Source organism: Serinus canaria, chromosome 5 (assembly GCF_022539315.1).
Source record: "Serinus canaria isolate serCan28SL12 chromosome 5, serCan2020, whole genome shotgun sequence".
NCBI lineage: Eukaryota > Metazoa > Chordata > Aves > Passeriformes > Fringillidae > Serinus > Serinus canaria.
The window spans coordinates 58,957,667-58,981,358 of record NC_066319.1 but is presented as its reverse complement, the minus strand read 5'-3'; the positions used below and the strand labels follow the sequence as shown (position 1 = coordinate 58,981,358).

Sequence of the window (23,692 nt, the reverse complement as noted above, 5' to 3'; positions counted from 1 at the left end):
AAGACACAGCATGCTGGGATGGTTTGCATCCTCTGCTTGGGTGCAGGGTGGGTTTGGGATCAGCCTGGGCAGCAGGAGACTCTGGCAGATGTATGGATTGCCTTAGGGAGCCAAACCAAGGTCCTTCCTGCCCTGTCCCTTCCAGAGATGAGGCCTTGCATCAGGAAGAGGTCATGGACAATCCTTGGCTTGCAGGTGGGGCTCAACAGTGTGGGACTTTCTGGGCCCACACCATGAGATGGATGTCCCAGCAGTGGGAATGAGCTCCCAAGTGTCTCCCTGGTAGGGAAGGGGACAAGGACTATGATGGACAAGGTATTGCTGGGAACAGAGCACATCAGCTGGGAAGGCTGTGGCAGAGCTCCTGTGGGGTTGTAGGTGCTGAATAAAGCAGGTCTCAGTTTGGCAAAGCATCTGCAAACTAAAAACCTCGTCACAGGCCCAGTGCTGTGCTGCAGCACAGACACCTGCAGGGCCCCCCTCCTTTGTGGGGTGTCACCACAGACCCCCAAACCTGCAAAGCCCTGCATAGCTGCTTGTTGTCACATTGCCTTCTCCATGGAGGACACCTCATCATGGAGTCCACGGGGTTTTGAATGTCCCAGAGGAAGGATTCCCCTTGCAGGTTCCTCACTGTGAAACCATGTTGAAGTCAGGAGGATAAATGTATTTTTGGGTACCCCTCCAGCTAGGAATAGAGGTGCTACACTGCAGGTAACAAGTGGGGAAGGAAGAAGTCATTTCAGTCGGTGCATTTTAGGTCCCAAGTCACCCTTTGAAGTAGGGTGTGGGGCCAAATGATGTGTGGCACATCATTTTTCCATCCCAAACCCATCTCTCTAGTTCTGTTTAAGCAGCCAGCTCCATTTTCAGCACGTGCCACTACCCCTCATGCCATAAATCAGTGTCTGCCATCCACAAAGCAGCCCTTTGCTTGTCCTGAGCTCAGCCACTCCATGAGCTTCAGCAGTTCCCATGTTCTGGGAAAACAGCAGTGAGGAGCTTGATGTGCAGTGGCAGAATGCCAGCTCCCCATGGGCTAATTCCCAGTGGCTTTCCACAGAAACCCAACTTCTGAGGATGTGTCCTCCTCCAGGGACTGGTTCCTCCTCCCATCCACATCCACAGCCCTGTGTCCCCATCCAGGGGCTGGTTCCTCCTCCCATCCACAGCCCTGTGTCCTCCCAGAGGTCCATGAAGCTCAGTGAGGTGTCCCTTGGGATGCCCCTCGTGTCGGTGCTGATGCTGTTGCTCGTGCTCGTGCTGTTCCATGAATTCAGCAGAGCTCTCCTGTCCTTGCCTTTGTGCTGCAGATGTCCCAGCCTGGCTGAAGAGCCTCCGGCTGCACAAGTACGCCGCCCTCTTCTCCCAGATGACCTACGAGGAGATGATGGCCCTCACTGAATGCCAGCTCGAGGCACAAGTACGTCCCACCTCACCTGGGGGGTGACAGCTTCCAAAGTCCCTTTGTGTGTCTTCCCATGGTTGGAAGAAAAAGGGAAATTCGGTCTTGGGGAGTGAAATCTCGCACTGTATCTGAAAAAAAACTTGTCTCTGTGTCCTTGCTGGAGTCCCAGCATGGAAGTCCCATCACTGGGAGCTGTGCTTGGGGTTTTTTTCCTAGCTGCGATTAAGTTTAGGAGTTTCAGGGGTGCAGCCTGTGGTAGCCAACTCCCTTAAAGGCAGTGAGGTTTTGATGACTGACTGCCTTTGAAAATGTTATAGAATCACAGACTATTGCTGGTTGGAGTTGGAAGTGACCTTAAAGATTATCTGGTTCCGACCCCACTGCTCTCAGGTTCACCTCTGCATTATCCTTGGAATAAAGAGGAATGGGAACACCATTGTCATTGTGTGAGAGGTGCACCAGGGAGGGACAGGCTAGCTGGAAATCTCTATCCTCAGCAAGTCTCTGGGTGGTTTTCTATGTCCCCCACAAATCCCTGCACTCCAAAATGTGATTGATTCCTAGCAGCCCTTTCTGTTTGGGAGAGGAAGGGTTTGGGTTGGGCCAGCTGCCCTGTGGAAGTGTTAACATCAAATTTTATCCTGTTTTTGCAGAACGTTACCAAAGGCGCGAGACACAAAATTGTCATCAGTATCCAAAAGCTAAAAGAGAGACAAAACCTGCTCAAATCTCTAGAAGGGGTAAGTAGTCACAAACATTTCTGTATTTCTTGTGTTTTCAAGAAGCCAGGAATTAATTCTGGGGTGAAGTACTCTTTGCTTACACATATTGTGGGGATCTGATGCAGGTTTTATTTCACAGAATTCCAGAATGGTTTGGGCTGGCAGGGACCTTAAAGTCCCAGCCCTCTGCCATGGTGTGGGAGACACCTTCCCCTAGACCACATTGCTCAAAGCTGTGTTTTGCAGAGTGGGTCCTAATGCATCTCCCACACCTCACACAGCTGGCATTGGATGTACCCTGTAACCCTGGCCAGCTCCAGGGTGCTCAGAAAGACTTGAGCTTTCCTGGAACATCATATGGGCACCCTGTCCTCAGATAAAACACCAGACACCCACATCAGTGCCTGAACACCAGCTTGAATTTCCAAGGAGAGTAAATAGAAACTTCTTTATCACTTCAACAAAAGCTTAAACCCTGCAGGAAGGGCTTTTGGGGAAGTAGCAGCACCACAGCCTAGCTGGGAGCAGCTCACCCAACCTCTCCCTATTTATTATCACTGTATTATATTATACTTAATTGCACCATCTTCAAACAGCAACTTGCAGAGCCTCCCACTAGGGGCTTTTAAATACTTCTGTGGTGTGTTGCTATTTATTGGTGTTTTCCTTAGCTCACTGCTTCACTATTTATTTATAATATGGGCTTGTGCTCAGAGTATGGCAGGAGCTAATAAAGCCATATTTACCTCAGTTATTAATAATAACTATTAAATCCAAGAGCTGGATGGAGCTGGCTGCAGCCCTGTGTTTTCCAGGCTATTGCACAGCCTCTTCCTCCACTCCTCCACTGGGATTTGGGAATCTGGTATTGATTGAGTGGTGCTGTGCAGGAGCTGGAGCCCAGCTCAGCTGGCACAGCCAGCCAGGCACGCTGTAAAATACAGGAGGAGAGTGGCAGGGACTGGTTTGGAGCCCTCTGGGGTGGGTTTGGGTTGTGGCACTGTGACCCTGTCCTGCTCTGCTGGGGCTCAGAGCTGCCTGTGAGCTGCTTTCCCTGGGAGGAAACATCTCTGCTTTTCCAGGCTTCCCATCCAGTTTTTGCTAAACAAGAGCATGTGTGGGACTTGATGTTTTTGGGCAGTGTCTCGCTGCTAAATACTGCTGCTTTCTTGGAAAGAACTGCTCCACCCCTCCCCTTAGTTAGCAGGGCAGTATTTTCTCCCAGAAAAATAGTGCCCAGCAGACTGACACCAGATCTTTGTGAGAAATGGAGCTGAGACGTCCAAGAGTGAGCTGGGAATGCAGCAGGAATTAGAATCAACAACTGTTTCAGGGCTTGCAGACATCCCGTGTGCCCACTTAGTGTCCCTTCCTTCAGCACATCAGGATTCACTCCAAAAGTTGCCTCTTTCCAAGCAGTGTCCCATGAGCCAGACTGTGCAGGAGCCTGCAGTGAGCTGTTCTGGTCCAGGCCACATTAAAAACAAAATGCAGCTATTTCCCATCAGTGGGATGAGGATCTGACCATAGAAATGGAGTTCTTGATCCACACCAGGAGCAAAGCTGGGATGCACCCAAATTCTCTCCTTCCTAGATGGATCTGCCCCAGGATCTCCAAGCTGAATGGTTTTGCTGTGGGAGTATCAGTTCTCTTCTGTGTCTGACCACAAATCACCTGCTCCCCTTGAAACCCTCCCAGTGCCCTCTGCATCCACTCCCCCAGCCCATCCCAGAGTGGACAGGGATGTCCCCACAGCTGCCACAGGACAGGCTCCTGCATCCCAGCGTGGTCCTGGGCTCTGAGATGATCCCAGAGCATGAGGATGCCATGGCAAGCAGTTTTGGGGCAGAGCAGTTAATGGGAGCCAGGCTTGAAGGTGGTGCTGGAAACAGGAAAGGAGCCCATGGTAATATAACTCCAGTGAAATAGAGCTGAAATGTTGGGATTGCTGGGGAACCAGCAAGATATTTGCTGCTCTAGGCATTGAAATCTCCCAGGCTCACTCATTTTCATGGGCTTGCCATTTCCCTGGTGGAAATGTGGAAACGTTGTTGGGTTTGGGTCCTAGTGGTTGATGGGGGTACATTGGTCTGTGGGGATTCAGGTGTGAACACATCCATGGATAATCAGACCCAGTCCCTGCAGCACTCCCCTGATAAAAAGAAAAGACTTAGTGGATGAAACCTGGCTGTTGACTGTGGAAGGCAGCAGGATCCTGAAGCAGAAGCAAAGCTGGGAATTCTCAGGAGGTCACAGGAGGGGTCTGGTGCACAGCTGATGTCCCGTTGTCCCTGCAAAGACAAACCCTCCTCTCTCCACTTCCATCCACAGGACATCCTGGAAGGTGGCAACTTGCGTGTCCCGCTGCAGGAACTGCACCAAATGATCCTCACCCCCATCAAAGCCTACTCCTCCCAAAACTCCAGCACGGAGGAGCACGGCCGAGACGTGGACTCGCACCACCCCCACCCCTCCTCCCTGCTGGGCTCGGACAGGGACAGGGACAGCCAAGGCTCGGAGTGCAAGGACTCCGCGGCCGCCGGGATGCAGCAGCACCATCTGCCGGGATGCGAGGGCGAGTCGGGAGGGGCCCCTTTGCCCGAGGGCGACCTGCCCGGGCAGTTCACCCGAGTGATGGGGAAAGGTGAGCAGCTGCCACTTGTGCTCTGTGACCTGGGCACTGGTCACTAGGGAGGAGTTTCCCTGAGCTTTTCCCTTCCTGCCTTTCCCTGAGCTCCTGCAGGTCCCAGTCGGAGGGGTGATGGGTTTTTGAGGTCCTGTCATGCTGGGGTTAGAGGTAAGAAGGTAGGGCAGGTGGGTTGTGATTTTGAATGGCAGCAATGGCTCAAGCTGCCTGACTGAGGTCCAAGGTGGATAGCATGCATTACAAACTCCAGGTCCAAGGTGGAACATCCTCTTGCATCCTCTCCCTGCCCCAGATCAGAGGCAGAAATCAAAATTTCCTGAGGTCAGGAGAGGAAGATGTCCTCTCTCTTCCTATCCAGAGCCCTGGGGTCATCCCACTGATCCAGAGGTGTTTTGAGCAGCATCCCTTGGACTTACCCTGCTTGGAGCAGGGTAGCAGTGGTGCATGGGCTGGACATGAGCCATTTGGAGTGCAAGTCAGTGGGTCCAAGCCCCTTTTTATGCCCCAGTTTTGAATGCAGGACATCCACAATACTCCGGTGCCGTTCCATGTTGAGTGCAGGGTGTGCAGCCTCATGCATCAGGGATAACACAACAGCTGAGGTGGGGACCGACCTCCTGTGCAATATTCAGGGCTCTTAGAGCAAATCTGTGTGAGCTTGGATGTGCCCTAACCTTGCTGGTGGCACCTGAGGTGTCAGTGCTGGCTGCATGGAGGGAGATCTCCCTCAGGGAAGAGGAAGGGGGTGGGGGGGGGTCGTCTCATCTGCTGGAGACTGGGAACAGGAAGAACCTCATTGGAGTGCCACAAAGAAATATCAGCCTTGTCTCTATTTCCAACCTTTCTTGCAAAGAAATAGCTGAGATTTTTTCTACACAAGAACTTGGTGCAGAATTTGTCCCCTGCAGAAACAGCCACATGTGGGGCTCTGGCCCCATTTTATTCCTGTGACAAATGTCAGAGTGTGGCACAATTCCTGCCAAGATGTGGTGTCCTCCTGGACCCCCAGGCATCCCTGCCCAGGGGTTTGCAACAGGAGAAACTCATTCCTCTGTGAGCTCATTCCCACTTCCTTCAATGACATTCATTCCAAAAGAGGTTAAAATTCATCAGGGAAGGTGGGAATTTACCACTCTGCAGTGGGGTCAGATTTGGCCATGGGAGAAGGAGCTCTCTTGCCTATGAATAGGGATTAACCCTGTGCCCCCGAGCTGCTTAGGTCTAATTTTGGGGACTCCAATGGAGTTACTCTGGATTTACACCATCATAACAGAGAACAAAATCTGGCCCTAAATATAGGAAGGTATGGCAGGGATTGGGGAAGGGCGTTTTTTCTCACTGATGAAAAACCTACTTGTGGTTACAAGGGAAACAGGATGTCCAAGGTGTTTGTGGGACCCCTCCTGGGCCCCATCCTGGTGTCCCCATGCCCATTTCCCTTCTCTTCTTCTTTTTTTTTTCCAGTCTGCACACAACTTTTAGTTTCCCGACCTGATGAAGAGAATATAAGTTCCTATTTACAGCTCATAGACAAATGTCTAATCCACGAGGTGAGTCGTGTCAGATCATCTAAAACTGTTGTTCTCATCACTTGGAAACTGTTTCCAAAGTGTCTGTTTATGTAAACCTTTGGGTTTCTAACACAAATATTTTTGGGGGGTATTAATAGTAATTCTGACAGAACGGGCTTGGAGCAGGCGGTAGCTCCAACGTGGTGCATGGAAATGTTGCTTCCCCCCCACGCTGGTTTAATTGCCAAGGCCTGGAGCTGGGAAATTCATCTGGCTCGTGACAGTCCCATCAGCAGCTGGATGAAAGCAAGAATCAGTCCCATCAGCAGCTGGATGAAAGCAAGAACCCTGGGATGAACGTGCAGGCGGTTCCCATCAGACAGACCCGGCGATCGCTCAGCGTTGCCTCCTCCCGTTTTGCTCCACGTGGTCTTGGGATTTTGCAACAGGGTTTTACATCTGTTCCTGCTCCCAGAGGATCTGCCTTGGCTGGGTGATGGCTTGGGATGGCCCAGGCTGTGCCACAGGGCTCTGGCATGCTCCTGCTGGTGGCAGGGAGGGATGGCTAGTGTCCCTGGTGTCCTGCAGTGTCTCCTACCTGCTCTGGCAGTACCTGGAAGAAGCTGCTTCCATCACCTGCCTGTATGGGAGCAAAAGTGGTGGAAGCTGAGGACCAGAGAGCAAAGCCAGGAGAACATGGAACTTTTCCCAAAGTGCCTGCACTTTTCCCAGCAGAGCCCCCCACGTCCCAGGACCACCCTCTGAGCTGCTCCGGCGTAATCAGCACCAGGAGAGAGCATCTCCTCCTGAGTGGTTCAGAGCAATCAAGTCAGGCACTAATGAGCCTCCAGATTGTCCTTTGGAGACTTCTGCTGCTCTCCAACAGAGACCTAGGGTGTCTAAAGTTAGCAGTGGTGGCACGTGGGTGTCCCTGTCACCCACGCCTCCTGCCTGGAGCTCTGGGATCAGGTCTGTCACTGCCAGGTCTGTCACAGCCAGGGTGACCTTTGCAGGGAGCCTGGGTGGGTGACAGGCTCACCCTGGGTGACCTCCCCAGAGTCTGTCAGTGCCAGGATCACAGCCAAGCTCTGCCCAGCCCCGAGAAGGGGGATAGGATGCAGGATACCACAGGGCAGCTCAGCTTTCCAAATCCCAGCTTTGCTCACCCTGGGCAAAGCTGGGATTTGGAAAGCTGAGCTGCCCTGCCAGCATTTCTAGAGCCACATTCAGGTGACAAGTGTCACCACTCGTCAGGACCCACCATCAAACCCTCGCTCTGCCAAAAGGAGTTGGCAGCCTTGAGGCAGAGCTGGGCTGTCACTCTGGGACACAGGGAATGCTGCCAGAGCATTTTCTCCACCTCAGATGAGTAAATCCTGAGGAAAGACCAGTGTTTCCCCTTGGACTTTCTGATGGGGCTCAACTCACCCCATCACCTTCTCCAGCTGCTTTTCTTTACCCACACTCCCACATGCACAATCCCTACTGGATTTGTCCAGAAGAATATTATTCATCCATTTCCTCTTTTTTTTTTTTTTTTTTTGTTGGGCAGGCGTTTACAGAGATCCAGAAGAAGCGGCTGCTGTCATGGAAACAGCAGGTGCAGAAACTCTTTCGGTCTTTCCCTCGGAAATCCCTCCTGGAGCTGTCGGGCTATCGGCAGCAGAGGAGGTACGTGGGAATATGAGCCAGCAGTGGGAATATGAGCCAGCAGTGTGCCTTGGTGGCCAAGAAGGGCAGTGGCATCCTGGCCTGCATTAGGAATGGTGTGGCCAGCAGGAGCAGGGAGGTGATTCCTCCCCTGTACTCGGCGCTGGTGAGGCCACACCTCGAGTGCTGTGTGCAGTTCTGGCCCCTCAGTTTGGGAAGGATGTTGAGATGTCTGAGGCTGGAGAGGGGGATGGAACACAAGCCCTTTGAAGGAGCTGGGGCTGTTTAGCCTGGAGGAGGCTCAGAGGTGACCTCATTGTTCTCTACACCTTCCTGAAGGGAGGCTGCAGACAGGTGGGGTCGGTCTCTGACAGACACAGAGGACACAGTCTCCAGCTATGGCAGGGAAGGGACAGGTTGGATATTAGGAAGAAATTTTTCACCTAAAGAATAATAAAGCACTGGAATGCTCTTCCTAGGGAGGTGTTGGAATCACCATCTCTGGATGTGTGAAAAAAACACTGGCCATGGCACTGGGTGCTATAGTCTGGTTGAGGTGTCAGGGCACAGGTTGGACTCCATGAGGTCTCTTCCAACCTCATTATTCTGTGATTCTGTGATTTCAGGAGGGGGGAATGGATGCAGTGGCCAGAGCAAGAGCATTCCAGGTGGGAACATCCCCCCAGAGGGAGGGATAGGTCCTGCTGTGTTCAGAGCTTTGTTTAGGGAAGGGGAAGGGTTGGAAAAGCTTCAGCAGTGGAATCCCAGGTGTTGGCTGGGAAGGGGGCACAGCAGGCAGTGTCCTTGTGTGTGTGGTCGCTGCCTTTCCCTCCCATCCCACCCCGTCTCCATGGCTCCAAACCCAGCACTTCCCAGCTGTGCAGGGTATCCCCAATACTGGGCCCTTTCCCTGCTGCCCTTTGGTGATGGCATCAGCATTGGAGTTTCCTCCAAAAGCTGACAAGTGGCAGAAAAAAACACTGGAAGCTTTGCAGAGCCAGGGGTGCAGTCAGAGAGCCAGGCAGGGCTGTGTTGGGAACACCATGTTTGCTCACTTCCAGGGTGATGCTGGATTTCAGGTGATCCTGGAAAGCATAGGGATTGTGCCAAGAAAAAAGATTTTTAAATCACTTTTAACAGCATCACGACTTTGTTTCATTCAAACCTGGTTTGTTGCAAGTTTTTATTCCCAAAACTGACAGTGTTCTGGAGATAACTTGAGAGTATAGGAACTTCCAGGATGAGATTTCAGCTCCTTTAGCTCAGCCTTTCTTAATAAACCTTGGATTTATTAGGTCATTCTAACCAAATTTTACAGAACTTGAGAAGTCTCAGAGGTGACCATATTTGTAAAAACAAACCTCCTTGAAGGGGAGAAAGAAAATGCAGCGGCAAAAGCTGAACTTAAATTAGACACTGGAGAATCCACTCATGAGAATTCTCAAAGAAATCAAGTTCCTGGGGCATTACCTGGATTATTTTAGATTGTATTTAAGAGCAGACCCATTTTGCAGGAGTAAAATAAGCTTTAGAGAAAACCAGTGTAGATCTGAGATCTGCAGAAGGGCGGGAAGGTGAGAGCAGATGAAAAGAAGAGAGGATGCTGCACACCCAGACTGCCTGTGCAGGGTGGAGGGACCACCTCAGTGGGGTGGGAGGGTCAGGATTCCCTGACAGGGGTCAGTGTCTCACCCTCAGTGGGGTGGAAGGGTCAGAACCCCCTTGGAGGGGTCAGTGTCTCACCCCTGGGGGAATGGAAGGGTCAGGACCCCCTGCCAGGGGGACTCAGTGTCTCACCCTCAGTGGGGTGGGAGTGTCAAGGCTCAGTGTCTAACCCCTGGTGGGATGGGAGGGTCAGGACCCTCTCCCAGGGGGAGTCAGTGTCTCACCCTGGTGGGATGGGAGGGTCAGGACCCTCTCCCAGGGGGAGTCAGTGTCTCACCCCTGGTGGGATGGCAGGGTCAGGACCCTCTCCCAGGGGGGCTCAGTGTCTCACCCCTGGTGGGATGGCAGGGTCAGGGCTCTGTCTCACCCCCACTCTCTCTCTCTCTGCAGCCGAGGTTTTGGCCAGTCCAACTCGCTCCCGACCGCCGGATCCGCGGGGGCGGGGCTGGCCCGGAGGAACCCCCGGCAGTTCCAGATCCCCTCCCGCAACCTCCCCACGGCCCGGCTGGGGCTGCTGGGCCCCACGGGGCTGCTGGGCACCCCCCAGCGCAGTCCTGCTGCCAGCCCTGCCATCCTCAAGCAAGGCAGACAGGTTGGTCGGCGTTCCTGGCATTTCTGGCTCTTCCATCCCTTTCCCACAAGCTTCGTTGGTTTTTCCTTCTCTGACTCGTCCAGATCATCCCCAGTTTTTTCCCTCTCTTCCAGCAGTTTGCAGGCATTTGGGTCCCTCTGTGCAGTGGGATGTGGAGGTGGGAGAAGCAGGAGGGGGACAAACCAAGCAGCAGAAGGGGAACAGCTGAGTCCTTGAAGTGGCTTATCAAATAGGGAGAGGGCATTTTGACAAGAGCAGATAGTGGTAGGAGAAAGGGGAGGGTTCTAAATTGGCAGAGCGGAGATTTTGTTGAGATACTGCAAAGGAATTCTCCCCTGTCTGGGTGGGGAGGCCCTGCCCAGAGAAGCTGTGGCTGCCCCTGGATCCCTGGAAGTGTCCAAGGCCAGGTTGGACAGGGCTTGGAGCAGCCTGGGCTAGTGCAAGGTGTCCCTGCCCATGACAAGGGGTTGTAACAAGATTATCTGTAAGGTCCCTTCCAACCCAAACCGTCCTGTGATTCTACAAGCCCAAAGTGGTCATAAACCCACAGCACAGAGGGCTTTGCTTTGCATCCCACCCCCTGTGTTTGCTCCCCACAGAACCTGTGGTTTGCCAACCCTGGGGGCAGTAACAGCATGCCCAGCCGGAGCCACAGCTCGGTGCAGAGGACGCGCTCGCTGCCGGTCCACACGTCCCCGCAGACCATGCTGATGTTTCAGCAGCCAGGTAGGCAGCAGAGGTGCTTTTCCACTCACCCACAGCCAGGTGAGATGAGGGGAGGTGAGAGGAGCTGTGCTGGTGAGCCTCCCCACAGGCACATGGCCCACTGGGGTATCTCTGAATTCCTGGGTAAACCACAGACATCCCTGGAGGCATTTCTGACCCTGTATGTGCCACCTTGACTCTGTGTGTTACAGTGCTGGTGCCTTGCCTAGCTCATTTCTGAGGGGCTCCTGTCAGGAGGGAAGGTGGTGGCTCATCCATCACTTTTTCCTCACGGATGGCCACAGCCCCGGTGCGGAAGGACTGCCTTCATGCACTCAGGGGAAATTCTTTCCACAGTGCGTGTGAAGGGAAATGGTGCTGTGTCAGTGCTTCCTTCCCCAGCACTGCCAAAGTGCTCCTGTGTATAGGAGCATCCTCTGATTCAGGGAGGATCCCTCTGACCTTGGACCCTGGACCTGGAGCATCCTGGCCCTGAGGAAGCCTCTTTGTGTATCCCTTCCTTAGCTTTGAGCATGCCTTTTCTCACCAACACCCCATAACCATTTACACCTCAGGACAGGGAATCTATCCCCCAGTGAGCTCACCCTCATCCCTACATGCCTGCTGCTTTGGGCTGGCAGCCAGTGGTGTTAAACTGCAGCATTTGGGCAGCAAATGTTCCCTACAGCAGGAGCAGCAGCTGTTCCCAGGTATTGATTAAACACTGGGACAAGGGCACATTTCTCAGGCGCTGCCGGAGAATAAATGGGTTTCTCTTCGTGTCAGCCTGCGGTGGATGAGGGCGTAGGAGGATTGGGGAGCCAAAGCTGTGGATTAAGTCTCAAGGAAAATAAGCAATGATGTGATGCTGGGCTCACAAACCACTGTTTGCCAGGCTGTGGGGAGAACTTCAACCCTCCTGGATCTCATCCCACTTTCCTGTGAGCCAGTGGAAAGTGGGAGATGCCATCCAGCACAGTAGCACTAGTGGTATTTGCAGGTTCTGCTGCAGGGTGGGGAAAGTTTGCCACTGTTTAGATTAGGACAGGGGTGTTGGAATGCTCCAAACTTCATGTGTGTGTCCCTTTTTTTGTGCTCACCCCCCAGGATGTGGCAATGATGACGTGGGCGGCTGAGTGGGAGCCAGGCTGGTCCCAGAGAAGGCAGACAGTGGCTGTGCTGGTCTGTGCTGCCATCCCATGTCCAAGCACTAACTCTGCCTGCACGGACAGCATCCATCCCCAGATGGCCAGGGCTGCCCCTCCCTGGGTGGGCTTCTGCTCTTGCTCCAGCTGTCCCTTAGATCTCTTATCAGCACCTGAACCCCCTCAGAGTCATCCTTTATGGATAACAGGGGGTGATGACTGCTTCTGTGAGTGTCTCTTGCTGAAGCTGATTTTTCTGGGAGTCCTGTCAGACTCTACTGGGGCATTTTTTGGATGGCTTTCCCACCAGAGCAGGCAGGCAGGGTCCCTGCCAGGTCCCTGACCCAGGATCTCTTATTCCCTTTCTCCCTGCAGAGTTCCAGGTACCGGTGACTGAACCTGACATCAACAACAGGCTGGAGTCCCTGTGCCTGAGCATGACGGAGCACGCACTCAGCGGTGAGCATTCCCTCCTCCTGGGGCTCTTCCAGCACGTCCACGCCTCCTCTGCTGAGCCCCCCAGCACCTGCCCCTGCCCCGTGCCCCCCAAAAGCTGGGACAGGCTGTGGCTGTGAGAGCGGGACGGAGCTGGATGCAGGGATGCTCCCAGGGGTGCTCCCATGGGAACGTTGGCTTCTCTCGGCGAGGCGGCCGGGGCAGGGGGCAAAGCAAAGGGATTGCACCAGCTCTAGTGGAGTCTGTGCTAATTAGCCACTCTTCAGCTTGCTAATGATAATTAGTGTTAGCTCGCTACTCTAGTTAGCTCTCGATAAAGCCCCCACCGCCAGCGCGCTCGGATGGGTCACGGCTTTGGAGCGTTGTGCCCTCCTGCCACCGGATCCCTCCTCTGGCCGGGGGTGCCCCACAGCTGGGGGCTGAATCCCTGCCAGGCTGTGCCAGGGGCTGTGCCGGGCGCCGTGCCCTGGTGCTGGCAGTCCTCACACAGCCAGGGGTGCCAGCGGATAACGGGCACGGGGAGGGAGGAGGACAGGGCAAAAACAAGCAGGGAAGATGAAAAGGCGGCAGCAGCAGCAGCAGCAGAGCAGTGGAGAGCCCGGTGCAGCACAGAGCCCCGGCTGTCACCAGAAGCTCCCGGTGTCCCTTGCTGACGCTCTGGAGCCCCAGGCACAAGGGATGGCCCTGGCGATGGGACGAGCGCGGCCGCCGGCGTCGCCCGGAGCCCCCAGTGACCAGCTCTGGTCTCGCTGCGGAAATCCTGGACCGTGACCCATGGTTGAGAACAGGAGCCCTCGGAGAGGACGAGTGCCACCAGGCTCCCTGCAGATGCAGCAGCCCTTCCTGGGGAGAGGAACGGGAGAACAAGGACTGTGGGAAGCAGCAGGGCCCTGGCAGCATCCCTGGCTGGGAAAACAAGGACACTTCTGTCACCCGAAGCGTTTCTCCGGCGTGTGCCCAGCCGAGGCTTAGCTGTCTTGTTCCTCTGCAGGGTACTGTTCCTCCAAGTTATTTTTTCCAGGTCGCATTCCCCGAGCCTCTCCAAACCAGTTGTGCTATAAATAGCTCTTAAAAAAAATAAACCTTTCAGGGGAGAAAAAAAAAAAAAAAAAAAGGCGTAACAAACCTGTTTGTTTTTAGTGTCGAGGAAGGAGGTGGCTGTGGTGCCCCAAGTGGTAACAGGGAATTCTCTGTTCCACAGCCACTCTGGGAGCTGCCTCCTGCCACTCTCCATCCTGGGGATGGGGTTTGGGGTGGGGGATGGGGGGTGGGATCAGGGCTGGAGGGTTGGAAGTGCTGTTGGGTGCTGATTTCTGCCCCTTTGGGTGGGGACAGGGGGCTGCTGGTACCGGGGTCAGTTGTGAGGCTTTGGGGTGGGTCATGGACCCCTCGCTCCTGGGATTGGGCTGTGGCTGGATGCATCCCTGCTGTCACAGGGGCTGGGAACAGGGACTCTGGGGAGACAGAAAGGATACCTGGGGGCTTTCTGTCCTTCCACGATCCTCAGGTGGTGGAAAATTTTGCGTCCTCTGCGGTGCAGCTGTTGCAGGGTTGGGTGAACGGTGGGCAAGGCAGCCCCTGGGACCAGCTCTGTCCCTGTCCCCTGACTCCTGGTCAGGAACACATAAACTTGTCATGCTGTAGGAGAGTCCCAGACTGTCACCTGCCTTATGACAACTCCAGGCTGCTCAGAAACCCCCTCTGCTCCTGGGAAAGCGGTTGTGGGGTTGTGGCAGAAGGCCTGGGCTGGTGTTGGGACAGCAACTGGGGAAACTGCTGTGGGGTGGGGACAGTTGATGGCACAGAGGGGACCAGCAGAGCACTGACACCCCAAAATCCTTCTGCACCCCTTGGGGAGATGGGAGGTGGTGGGGGTGGCCCCAGCACCACCTCGCTGTAGGAGCTGTGGGTTGGGGATGCTCTGGGGGGTCCATCTCCTAAATCCCCAGCCTGGGGGGTACCAGTGCTCACTGGGGCTGCTCCTAATTCTCCCTTCCCACTTGCAGATGGTGTCGACAGAACCTCCACGATCTAGAAGGCGTCGCCACGGGGACGCTGGGCGGGACAACAACTGCTGCGGGTCCAGCGGCGAGGTCGGGGCTTGAGGGAGCCTCAGCGATAGCTTGCATCCTTTCTCCTCTCTCCTCTCCTCTCCTCTCTCTCTCTCTCTTCTCCTGTTTTAATTTTGTGAATGTGTAGATTGTCCTTGTGAACATATCATTAGACTTGGAATTTGTGTTGTCATTTATTACATCCATGCTAAGGGGGGGAAAAAGATGGCAAAGAAACAAAAATCTCAGCGACGACGATGAAGCAGCGTGGGGAGGTTGGGGCAGACATGGAGGAGGAGGAGGAGAAGGAGAGTGCTGACAATGGAGGGTTCACCGTGGGCAAACCCTGCTCCTGGAGGAGGATACCAAGGAGCACGGAACACCACGTGGGGGTGTGTGACCAAAAACCCTCTGGGGAGGATTCACTGCCCTGCCAGGGGCTCCGGGGCCGGCAGTCCCGTCTCTCGAGTTTCGCCGCTTTTGGGTGTGGGCAGACCTGGCGAGCCCAGATTGAAACAGAAATAATAAAATAACCCCAAAAGTTCCTTTCAGTGTAGCCAAGAGATCTGCAGTGTGGAGGCAGCGTTGTGCTCAGGGCAGTGCAGGGTCAGGGGGTGCCCGTCCCTGCACCCCAGTTGGATTGGGATGTGGGATGGAGCGGGGGCATCTCGCCCAGAGGAGGGTCCCAGGGGGAGTCTGTGAACTGGGGGACACTGGGAGAGTTTCCTGCATCCTGGCTCCACACATCTGGCCCAGCCTGCCCAAATCCAGCTGTAAAGGGCTTTTCCAGCATGGCCAATGAGGGATGAAGGAGCCCCCATATAAAACCTAAGTCATAAAGGGCACCAAAAGGCAGCTTCACAGCCTTGTTTTCTTGGCATTAACCGTGGGGCTGGCAGGGGCTAGGCTGCCCCTCACCCACTGCTGCTTTTTATAACAGGAGCTAAGTTTGGTGTTAAATTGGTACATCTGACCCAGCACTGCTTTGAGCTGCAGTGATGCTCCCCCCGGTCCCAATGCTGCTCCGATGGAACTCCTCCAATGGAATATTATTCTTATTATTATTATTCCTGTTATTATTCCTCCGATGGAATAATAACAAATATAAAATCAATTATTTGAGCTGATGGGTTGCAGCAATATTTCCAAAATAAGCTGTGAGGGCATGGGCAGCATTGTGTGCCAGGATTAGAGGGTGCAGGGCTCAGGGGGAGCCAGAGCATGGGCAGGGCTGGGAAATGTGTGAATCCTTTTGTCATGCAGCGTTTTTAAGTTGTTTTTCTAAAAAAAAAAAAAAAAAGAATTATATCTATATATATATATATGTATACAAAAACCCAAGTGCCAAATGCAATGTTTTATGTTTGCTGTTCCTTGGTGTCCTGCTTCCCGGCAGACAGGAGGTTGAGGGGGGAGATGGGGAGGGTGGAGAAGGGAAAACCTGAAGGCCAGGGAGGTTGGGAAGAGGTGTGAGGAGGTGAAGGCAAAGCAGGGTTGGCGCTGGGGACCTGGGTCACCCCCAAGCACCCCCAGCTTGTGAGGTGTGAGCAGAGCCACCGTGGCAGGAGCCTCCCTCAGGGAGACTCCAGTGTATTTACAGAGCTGAAATTCTATTTATTCTTTCGCTGACTATGGACACGGAGGTTTTCTGATTGTTCAGAGAGATTATTTTGGATATTTTACCTATTAACTTGCTGTGGCTGGGAACCATGATAATGTCTGTTATTAACAACCACCAAATAATTCAATTGTTTTATCCTTTTGATGTTAAAAAAAAAAGAAAAATAGCTTATTTTCCATTGACAGTCTAGAGGTCAATAACGACTTAGTTGTGTTTGCTGTTTCTTGTTTTGTTTTTTGAGTAAAAACAACAAAAAAGTGGCTTCAGTTGTGTTCGGGAAGTGCTGCCTGGCTCTGCCTGCCGGTGCTAAGTGCGGGTGGCAGAGCTCCAGGGAAAGAAGCTTAAAAGGGGTGGGGGGGAATAAAAAAAGCTTGAATCCTAAAAGAAATAATAAAAGTTATTTATAGAAAGAAAAAAAAAAAAGCAAAACCTCCTCCGACAGTTGCATGAGCGAGGCTGTGAAGTCAAATCTTCAGTAATAAAGCGGCAGTGCCTTTCTTTTTGTATCTGCGCTCTCCCCGCTGCGACTGTCCCCTCCCGTCCTGTCGGAGATGTCGCCGCCGCGGGGTCCCGGGGGTCGGGCGGGCAAATCCCCCCCGTCCCGCTGCCCCCCAGCGCCGCCGGGACCTTCTCCTGGTGCTGTTCCCCGGCCAGCCCAGCGCACACGAGTGGCCTTGGGCCCGGCGGATGCGACACCCGCGGGGACACAACCCTGTCCCTTCAGTGTCCCCATGGCCAGGGACACTCCGAGCTCGGCTGCGCTGGAGTTGAGCTCAGCTCAGCAAAACCCTCCAAGGGGTTTAGGGGTGGCCGAGCCCGGGTCGGGCTCCAGCAGGAAAATCCCACGAGCTGGGTCAGCACTTAGGGAAGTTGATTTGTGTTGTCACCTTTTCTCCATGTCGGGTTTGGCTTTCGGAATGTGCCTGGTGGAAAGTGGGTGGGTCCCGCAGACGTCTATAATTTGCACACAGCGACGATAACACTAAAGTTGATTTTATACGAGTCATCAGAGTTTGCAAAGTGAGTTTTATTTTTTGTATTCCTTTATCTTTACTTAAAGGTGAATGTGTATTCCTCTGGGAGGAATAGGAAGAAAAAAAAAAAAGAAAAATACATTAAAAAAACAGGAATGTTAATAATGTTAAACAGAATACTTCCTCCCTTATTAATATATATAACCCTGATGTATTTATGCCTATTGTAAGCTGACTTTAAAGAGCTTTGACCTCTCTTCTGTTGCATGCCGTTCCCGGGCAGCCTCTCCTTGTCCATGCATGCCTTTTGTCCTGGTTTTTCTGTACAAAGTTAGTGCACAAAAGAACTATTTTTGCCTAGTTAATGTTGCCGAGCAATGCCTATTTTTAAAATTTTAATTTCTTTTTTTTTCTTGGTTTTTTTTTTTTTTTTTGGTCATATAAGGCAATAGCATGTTTGTTACATGTAAAAGCTTCCCGATATAAAGAAGTACTAATGTTTGGAGATGCCAGTCTTTGCAAGTGTACAGTTTTCCAATGTTGTTCCCAGTGAAACACCCTCGTGATTTCCACTTGCTCCGATGTATTTATTACTCATTTCCTCCCGTGTAACTAGGAACCATGGCTATATTTCATATCTGCTCTATATTGAAAGTGAAGGGAGATGATTAATACAAGGTTTTGTAACACTGGGGTGTGGCGCCTCCTTATTTATCCCCTTTTTGGCAGCTGGCTTCGGACTCCTTGACACAAAAAAAAAATCAGAATTCAAGAGATGTTCATCCCGTGGGCAAGAGGGGAGGAGCCCTCCACAGCTCCACAGAGGGTTGGGGATCTTTATTTACAGCCTGTGGCAGAGCTTCCAAATCCTTGGCATTCCCCACACAGCTGCCTCGCTGTCCCTTTGGGGACATCCGTGCCCATGCCCCAGGAGCTGTTCAGATGCAGGATTTTCCTTGGAAATCAGCAGGATTGGAGCAGCTCGGAGGCTGCAGAGGCACACAGAGGCTTGGCCCAATGCCTCAGCATGTGTGTGGAGATTTCTGGGGTGGGAATTTAAGGCTGGGCTCTTTCTGGGCTTAAAACCTGCACATTTCAGACTCTCCTGGGGCTGGATCAAGCAGGGAAGGATGCTCAGAGCTGGTGCTGTCACTTCCCGTGGATGCTCTGCTGTGGGAAGTGCCAAGGGCAGGATCTTCTGCCCCTGGTTTTTCCATATTTTCTCAAACTGAGCCTCCACATCTCCAGGCTGATCAAACCCAACTCTGCAGGTTCTTCTCTGCCTCATCAGCCTGGCCATTCCTGCATCCAGGTCCAGGGATGTGCTCCAGAGACCTCCTGGGTGTCCTGACCCTGCTCACTGTCCCTTCCACAGCCTGGCTGGCTCAGGTCCCCCATGAGGAGCAGAATTTGCAGACACATTCAGGGTTTATTCAGGTTGTTTGAACTCTTCATCTGCTGCTTCTTCCAGGATGAGGCTCCTGGTGAGCTCTCCAAATGCTGATGGTGCCAAGACCCCAAAACCATGCCCTCAAGCTCCTTTCTATCTGGGATACTCCCAAGCATCCTGGGCCAGGCCTCCCCAGAAGGGAAATATTTGCCATGATGCTCAGTCCCACCTGAATTTCCCTGTCCATCCACATCCACAGCCCACTGGCCACGGCTCCCTGCACTTGTTGGGAGTCCAACACAGCTCAGACAAACCTAAATCCCAAAAAAAAGCCATTTCCTTCCAAACAATTTGCCTTTCCAGGCTCCTGTGCTGCTGTCTGGCTCTCACAGCACAGGGCTGTTGCACTGACAGAGAATGGAAAGAAAAAGGAAAAGGCAGAAACACCTGGCTTGGAAAAGTGGAGTTGGAAGGGCCAGAAAGGCTCCAAGGAAAGTCCATGGCAGCCCTGGGTAAGGGAGAGCCTGTGGGCCCTGCTGCCTGGCAAAGGGAAAGAGCCTTAAAAAAGGAAATGCAGGAGCTGAAAAAAAACCATTTCCATGCTGCCAGGAGCTGCTGGGTGAATCCATCCCAGACACTGAAGGCTTTACCTGCCAGTGCACCTGGATTCCACCACACCTGAGCCCCCTCCAGCCTGGGGAAATCTGATCCCCTTCTCCTGCTGGGAGGAGGCTGGATGCAAGCCCCTGCCCAGCTGGGAGCAGAGTCAGGAGCTGGTGGCTGCTGTTCCAGCAGCTGCTGGGCTGTTGTGATCCCAGCAGGAGCTGGATAACCCCACATTTGTTACCATGGTCTCTTATTCCATGTTTACCTATTCCAAAAGGTGGTGGAGAAGCAGCCCCAGCCCTGGAGCCAGGCAGGTGCCCCTTCCAAGGGGATGCTCCTGCCCCTCCTCCCTGACCTGGTTCCTGGTGTGGGTACAAATTCCTCATTTTTAACACTGACTGGAATATCCCAGGGAACAACCTACCAGCAGCAGGCAGGGATTTCCCACTCCAGGGAAGTTTTTATGCAAGATGGAGAGGGCTTTTCCAGCACAGCTCCTTGGGATCAAGGAATAATGAATTCCCTACTCTGCTGGCTGTGCCAGAGGCAGGGTGATGCTGCTGGCCTGGCTGCCAGCCAGGAATGCTCCCAGGATATACAAACACCCAGCTGCTCCTGGCAGCCCAGGCCAGCAGAGTGGCCACTTCACCCAGCCTGGCCTCTGCCACCAGCAGGGAGCTGCTTTAGCTGGGTCAGCAAAGGGATTGGGAATGCACACCTGGAATGGGCACCCTGGGGAAGGGAGGGGGGGGTCCTGGCATGGGATCAGCTTGGGCACCCACAGAGCTCCCCATGGCTGCTCCCAGAGCCCAGCACAGGCAGAGCAGGTGCCTGGAGGAGCAGAACAGCAGGGGAACAGTTTTAAACTAAAAGAGGAGAGATTTAAATGAGGGGTTAGGAAGGAATTCATTACAGGTTGCTCCCAGAATCTGAGGCTGCCCCATCCCTGGAAGTGTTCAAAGCCAGGTTAAACAGGGCTTGGAACAACCTGGGATAGTGGACAATGTCCCTGCCCATGGCAGGGGACTGGACAGAAGATGATCCCTTTTTTTTGCATCAAAAACCATTCTGTGTTTCTGTGATTTTTCCCTCTTTATGGAAACACCCCACTGACAGAGCCTGGTCAGAGGAGATGTGGTCCAGCTCAGCCAAAATCCCCCCTTTTCTAAAGAAAATCGATTTTTGGGCTAATTGTAAATAATACATTTTTTGGTACCTCATCCTGGCATGCAGCCTCACCAGCTCCATCCCCAGCCCTGTCCAGAGGCAGCACAGGGGGAGTTTGCAGCATCACCAGCAGTGGATGCAGTGCAGGGGCTGCGTGCCCCTCTGGGGCATTCGGGTGATCCCTGGGCTTCCCAAAAGCGCCTTTCCAGCCCCAAGGAAGCTCCGGCTCCTCCCGCGGCCAGCGGAGCTCGGGCCGGGCTCGGCAGAGGGAGCCACAGACTGCGCGTCCCGGGCGGGCGCTGCGAGCCGGCACCGCTCACCGGGGGAGAGCTGAAACATCCCTTCGCCAGGATTTCTCCTCCTGGGGAGCTGAGAGGCCTCAGAAAAGAATGAAAACAAAAATTATCTGATTGCTTGAGAATGTGGTCTGGAGATCCTTTACCAACAGGAGCATCTTTGATTGGTTCCATGGGAATTGTTTTTAATTAATGACCAATCTCCATCAGCTGGGTCGGACTCTGAGGAGTCAGTCAGGAGCTTTCATTGCCATTCTTGTGAAGCCTTCTGATGGATCCTTTCTCTTTCTTTAGGATAGTTTTAGTAGATAATGTTAAAATATAAATATAATATAATATAATATAATAGAATAATATAATATAATATAATATAATATAATATAAGATAATATAATATAATATAATATAATATAAGATAATATAATATAATATAATATAATATATCTTGTATTAATATTATACAGTTATATATATATATTATACAGTTATATATATAATAATATATAATATTATACTATATTATACTATAGTACCTTGTATTAATATAATACAGAGATTATATCATATTGTATTGAATAATATATATTATATTGACTAATATATCTTGTATTATTATAATACAGTTATATAATAATATGTAATATTATACTATATTATAATAATATATCTTGTATTAATATAATACAGATTTGTTATATTGAATAATATATCTTATTAATATAATACAGTTATATAATAATATATAATATTATACTATATTATACTATAGTACCTTGTATTAATACAGAGATTATATCATATTGTATTGAATAATGTATATTATATTGACTAATATATCTTGTATTATTATAATACAGTTATATAATAATATATAATATTATACTATATTATAATATAGTATCTTGTATTAATATAATACAGATTTGTTATATTGAATAATAGATATTATATTGACTAATAAATCTTGTATTAATATAATACAGATATTATTTATGAATTATATATATTATATTATATTATATTATATTATATTATATTATATTATATTATATTATTATATTATATTATATTATATTATATATATTATATTATATTATATTATATTATATTAATCCTGAAATTTTGCCTTTTTCCTACACACTGATGCAGCTCAGGCTGCAGCAGTGACTGTCACCTCCTCCAGACATTCCTGCAGCCCTCCAGCAGCTCCATTCCTTGTTCCAGGACAAGGGGGCTGAAGAGATGCCAGCTGTGGGATGGGCTGTGCTGGAAGCAGGGGATGCTCAGAGGGATCAGAGGCACCCTCAGCCAGGGCAGGAGGCAGCTGAAGCACAGACACCTGGCCAGGGGGCCCAGCAATTATTCCCTCCATGGCATCCACACATCCAAGGCCAAAGCAGCACCTCTGTGCTTTGCCTTGGCACTTTTAAAATCATTTTCAGGCCTTTGCAGTGGAGTTGATCCCTCCTAGAGTGGGTTTTTCACCTTTGCTTCACTGTCCCAATCCTGGTGGGGAGAAGAGCAAAGAGAGGGAAGGTGGTACAGCTCACCTCCCAAAACCAGCCCTGCAACACCCCAACACCAAAAACACAACAGAAACTTGTTAAAAACCACAAATAAATTCCCTGTGACTGTATTCTTTGTGTATTTTAGCAATACTTTCTTGATTATGGGATTTATTTTCTGTCCCTCCCAATCCAAGACCTGCTAACAAGGGCTTTAATTTTTAGTGCCCCCTCAACTCCTAAATCATGAGTGTAGCTTCCAAAACAACTGGAAGGCAAAGCTTTTCCTAGAAGTTATTATTCCAGAAGGGCTCAGCCAAGGCTCAAAGGGCACAGCTCATTTCAGGCTCTTCCCCAGCTCCAGAAACAGGAGCAGGAACCAGGGGCAGCTGAGGAGCTGCTGGAGCTCTTTGAGCAGCTCCAAGGTGTGGAAGGTGGTGGAGGCTGCACGAAGACTCTGGGATGATCCCAGCCCTTGCCTGCAGCCACTCAGTCACTGGAAGGCAGATTTTTGTCTAAAAAGAGCCTAATTTGGAGTCCAGAGCTGGAGGAATTTGCCTGAACTGAGCATCCTGGTGGGCTTGGCAGTGCTGGGGTAATTTGGGCTTGGTGGCCAGGAAGGGCTCTCCCAAATTTCACGATTCCATGGTAAAACCTGCACCTAGAAGTGGAACACGGGTGGTGAGGACCAAAGAGCCCAGGTCCTGGCTGGACATGGCACTGGGATTTATGGACTGGTCACAGTCCAGGGGCAGGAGGTGATGGGAAACACCCAAAATAACCAAAGGGAGAGGAAAAATCCTCAAAGAAGCTGCTCAGATGGGGGACTCTTGAGAAAACAAAATTGATAAGCAGCACATAGCTCTGGAGAGCATCAGGAAAGGAATGGAGCACGTGATAAATCAGGTGGAGTCCTGGGAAATGGGGCAGGTCAGGCCTGGGAGGATGTCCCCTTGTTTAGCAGGTTTTGGTTCTTCTCTTTTAGCCTGTTGTTGCAGGTTTTTGGAGTTTTTTGGTGGTTTTACTTTTGGGGCTTTTTTAGCTATAAAGCAAAATATTGGGAGCAAAATACTTTGAAGTGAAATATTTTTTTCACCCCAGTGAAAGCAGATTTTCCCATGATGGCAAAACCAGTGAGGCTCCTTCCCAATCCCACACCTTAAAAAAAAAAAAAAAAAAAGAAAGCAAAGGCAGGGAATAGATAATTCCTTGCAGAAGTGCTTGTTTTCCCAAACAGACCATTTCCCACCACAAGCAGCAGCTTGAATGCACAGCTGTGGGAAAGACAGAACTCAGCCTCACCACAAGGATGGGGCTTGCCAATGCTCCTGGGGCTTCCCAGGGGCTTTATTTCCACACAGTTCAGAGCATTTGGATCAAAAGGACAGAAAGGGCTGGAGGAGGCTTCATTCCTCACCCCTTCTCCCTTCCTGGCCACCAGAGTAGACACAGACCCTGTGACCCCCCTCCCTCTGCACTGGGGCTGCCCTGCTCCTCACAACTCTGGGATCCAAGCATTTTATATTTTTTCCCCCTGAATCCCAGCAATATCTGCTTCCTGGGAGGCTGCAGGACAGTAG

At 51.5% G+C, this 23,692-nt stretch overlaps 1 protein-coding gene across 4 annotated transcripts in view; it reads left to right on the top strand.

Moving 5' to 3' along the window:
- Positions 1-17,837, top strand: part of SAMD4A (sterile alpha motif domain containing 4A) — a 98,999-nt gene extending 81,162 nt beyond the window's left edge. For 2 of the 4 annotated variants that reach the window (XR_007777662.1, XR_007777661.1), the window contains 9 exons: positions 1,314-1,423; positions 2,062-2,148; positions 4,463-4,775; positions 6,243-6,328; positions 7,842-7,960; positions 9,995-10,196; positions 10,796-10,922; positions 12,422-13,494; positions 14,509-17,837. Coding sequence is in view for 2 of the 4 variants with exons in the window: in XM_050974984.1 (XP_050830941.1) it covers positions 1,314-1,423; positions 2,062-2,148; positions 4,463-4,775; positions 6,243-6,328; positions 7,842-7,960; positions 9,995-10,196; positions 10,796-10,922; positions 12,422-12,505; positions 14,509-14,537 (1,157 nt within the window). In the remaining 2 variants the exon portion in view is untranslated. The remainder of the gene's footprint in view (positions 1-1,313; positions 1,424-2,061; positions 2,149-4,462; positions 4,776-6,242; positions 6,329-7,841; positions 7,961-9,994; positions 10,197-10,795; positions 10,923-12,421; positions 13,495-14,508) is intronic. The other 2 variants (XM_050974984.1, XM_050974983.1) reach the window with 1 other exon arrangement.
- The last annotated feature ends 5,855 nt before the right edge of the window (positions 17,838-23,692 follow it).